The 2,675-nt window shown below is 28.5% G+C and overlaps 1 protein-coding gene across 1 annotated transcript; it reads left to right on the top strand.

Annotated features, from left to right (window-relative positions):
• Positions 1-1,303: 1,303 nt before the first annotated feature.
• LOC139864774 (calmodulin-like protein 30) lies at positions 1,304-2,150 on the top strand. Its single transcript, XM_071853342.1, has one exon. It carries the CDS (start codon positions 1,366-1,368, stop codon positions 1,921-1,923), a length of 558 nt encoding a protein of 185 aa, XP_071709443.1. The 5' UTR covers positions 1,304-1,365; the 3' UTR covers positions 1,924-2,150.
• The last annotated feature ends 525 nt before the right edge of the window (positions 2,151-2,675 follow it).

Genomic DNA, 2,675 nt, shown 5'->3' with positions numbered 1-2,675 from the left:
TTGCTGCCATAAATGTCATAAGCAGTGTTGTAAAAAACCCGATTATTCGCCGATTAATCCCCGATTAATCATTTTTAGGAGCATTTCGTTCCGATTTCCAAAAATCCGTTTAATTAAACGGTCAACGTCAATTGATGGATCAAAATCGAATTTTGTAATCAAAGTCAGTTAAAGTAAAAAATGGTTAACATTTTAACATAAATTTAAACTAGAATTTTATAGTTTCAAAGTAAAATGAACAATTTTAGACAATTATGTTATAAAATTATCTTTATATTTATGGTTTTTTTCTATAGTTACACATATAATTTTTAAAATTTAATATTTAAATATATACAGTACAATTCGATTAATCTTCGATTAATCCCCGAATTGTCGATTAATCCTTTCAAAGTCATGGCGATTAATCCCCGAATAGCAAATTTTGCAACCTTGGTCATAAGTACTAAGTTATAATTACCACAAATTAAATATTAAATTGTTAATTATATAAATGTTTACATGTCCACAAATCAAATATGAATACGTGAACGAAAAACTATATATTTGATTATATAGGTAAATATAATTTTTTTCAATTTATTTTATATTAATTATTACTCTTCATTAACATTTATGAGTGATTTAATCTATTCTTATGTAAAAATTTTTGTAAATTAAAATTCTCACAATTTTGCTTTTTTTATAGTTCAAGTTTAAACTTTTGACTACATATATTTCTTTTATATTTTGATGTTTAAATTATGAGCATTTTAAAACAAAAAGTTACATGTAGTTGAGTAGATTATAGACCTTTTTGAATTTTCCTAAATTTTAAATGAATATTTGCTGGATTCATCACACTAGCTAGTTAGGAATTGTGTTGTACATATAATATTCTATATTCCTAAAGGTGTTATTCCATTTCCCATTAATCATTAATCATATACAGTATCCTATTCCTATAATCATATATTACAAATAACACTCCTATAAAATAACTGTTACGTCCGCTAAATGCCATTTACAGTTCTGGAAAATGTTCAATGCATGATTGGTATGTCAATCATACATTGAGAATATCTTTAAACAATTCATAGTATTTGTAACAACACGCTTTTACTAAAAAAATACTGTATCATATTTGCGTAACAACTGTACACGCCTTTATTCTTTTAAAAAACCATGGTCACATCAAAAGTAAAGTTTGTTAAGATTCTGATAATATTATGTTTTAATAATTATTTGTTATAGAAATAGAAATGAATCATAATCATATAGCTTTGATAGTTATTGCATGTATATGGTCAATGGTCATCTATAAAATGAGAACCAAACATACTTGATTTCACCATAACAACAATTGTAGTAATTTACAATTACATAATGTCAAGCAAAAGTTTCTTCAGTTTCAAAAATGGTTTTTCAAGAAAATCATCAACTCCTAAATCCCCACCACAAATTCAATCACTTCAATCATCAAAATCCAATTCACAGGCTGTAGTGCAACCTAACATAGACGAAATGAGGCGCGTGTTCAATAAATTCGACAAGAACAAAGACGGAAAGATTTCAAAAGAAGAGTACACTTTAGCCGTTGGATTACTTGGTAATAAAAATGCTAAATCTGAGGTGAACAAAGCGTTTCAAGCGATAGACACGGATGGAGATGGGTTCATTGACTATGGTGAGTTTATGGAAGCGCAAAATTCGGATGGTGGAGTTAAGACAGGGGATATAAAGAGTGCGTTTAAGGTGTTTGATTTGGATGGAAATGGGAAAATAACGGCAGAGGAGTTGGTGCAAGTGTTGAGGCAGTTAGGGGAGAAGTGTAGTTTGGAGTCATGTAGGAAAATGGTTAAAGGAGCGGATTCAGATGGTGATGGAATGATCGATATTAATGAATTTATGGGTTTGATGACTCGTACCATGAAGTTAACATGAAGTTGTTATTTAATTACTCGTGTATTACTTTATGGAAGGTGATAAATACACCAAATAAATTACAGTGTTCGAAACTTCGAATTGCTTGTTACAATATATTTGGGTCATGATGACTACTAGCTAATATGTAAGTTTTTAGGACTCTCTTGTAGGACTCCGGTAACTTTTTTGTTAGCAATAAGATGTTGGAAACCTAATACGGATTATAAAACATTGAGATTATATTGGGAACCTAACCAAATTTATCGTTTTGTATTTTTAAGTTACTCATATTTAAAAATAATTTCATAAGCAACTCAAATTTATCTTTGCGTATTTACAGGTCACCTATATTCGAAAATGATTTTATAGGTAATCTAAGTTCATGTGTTTTTCCATCGTTACCAAATCCGGCTAAAATCTCATTTTAAAAATGTAAAAAATAACACAAATAACTAAGTTTTTCTTAATTAACATTTTTTATACGAAGATTAGTTCATACCAAATACACGAGTATTTACGTTTTTTTTAATAATTTTTTACAAAGAGTTTTAATCGGATTTGATATATATGTAACAGCATACGAATTTGAATGGCTTACGAATCGTTTTTAAATACGAGTGCCCTACAAACACGAATAGTTAAACTTGAGTGACCTACAAAATTATATTCAAATATGGGTGACCTACCAACACAAAATAATAAACTTTGGTGACCTTCCGATATATAATTTCTAAAACATTTCATACCATTTCTCAAGTTGATTGTTTATA

The sequence above is a fragment of the Rutidosis leptorrhynchoides genome, chromosome 8, assembly GCF_046630445.1.
Source record: "Rutidosis leptorrhynchoides isolate AG116_Rl617_1_P2 chromosome 8, CSIRO_AGI_Rlap_v1, whole genome shotgun sequence".
Taxonomy (NCBI): domain Eukaryota; kingdom Viridiplantae; phylum Streptophyta; class Magnoliopsida; order Asterales; family Asteraceae; genus Rutidosis; species Rutidosis leptorrhynchoides.
The sequence above is the reverse complement of the archived record's forward strand: the minus strand, read 5'-3'. Positions and strand labels throughout refer to the sequence as shown.

Coding starts and splice junctions, on each gene's coding strand:
- LOC139864774 (XM_071853342.1), top strand. CDS start 1,366: ATGTCAAGCAAAAGTTTCTTCAGTTTCAAAAATGGTTTTTCAAGAAAA.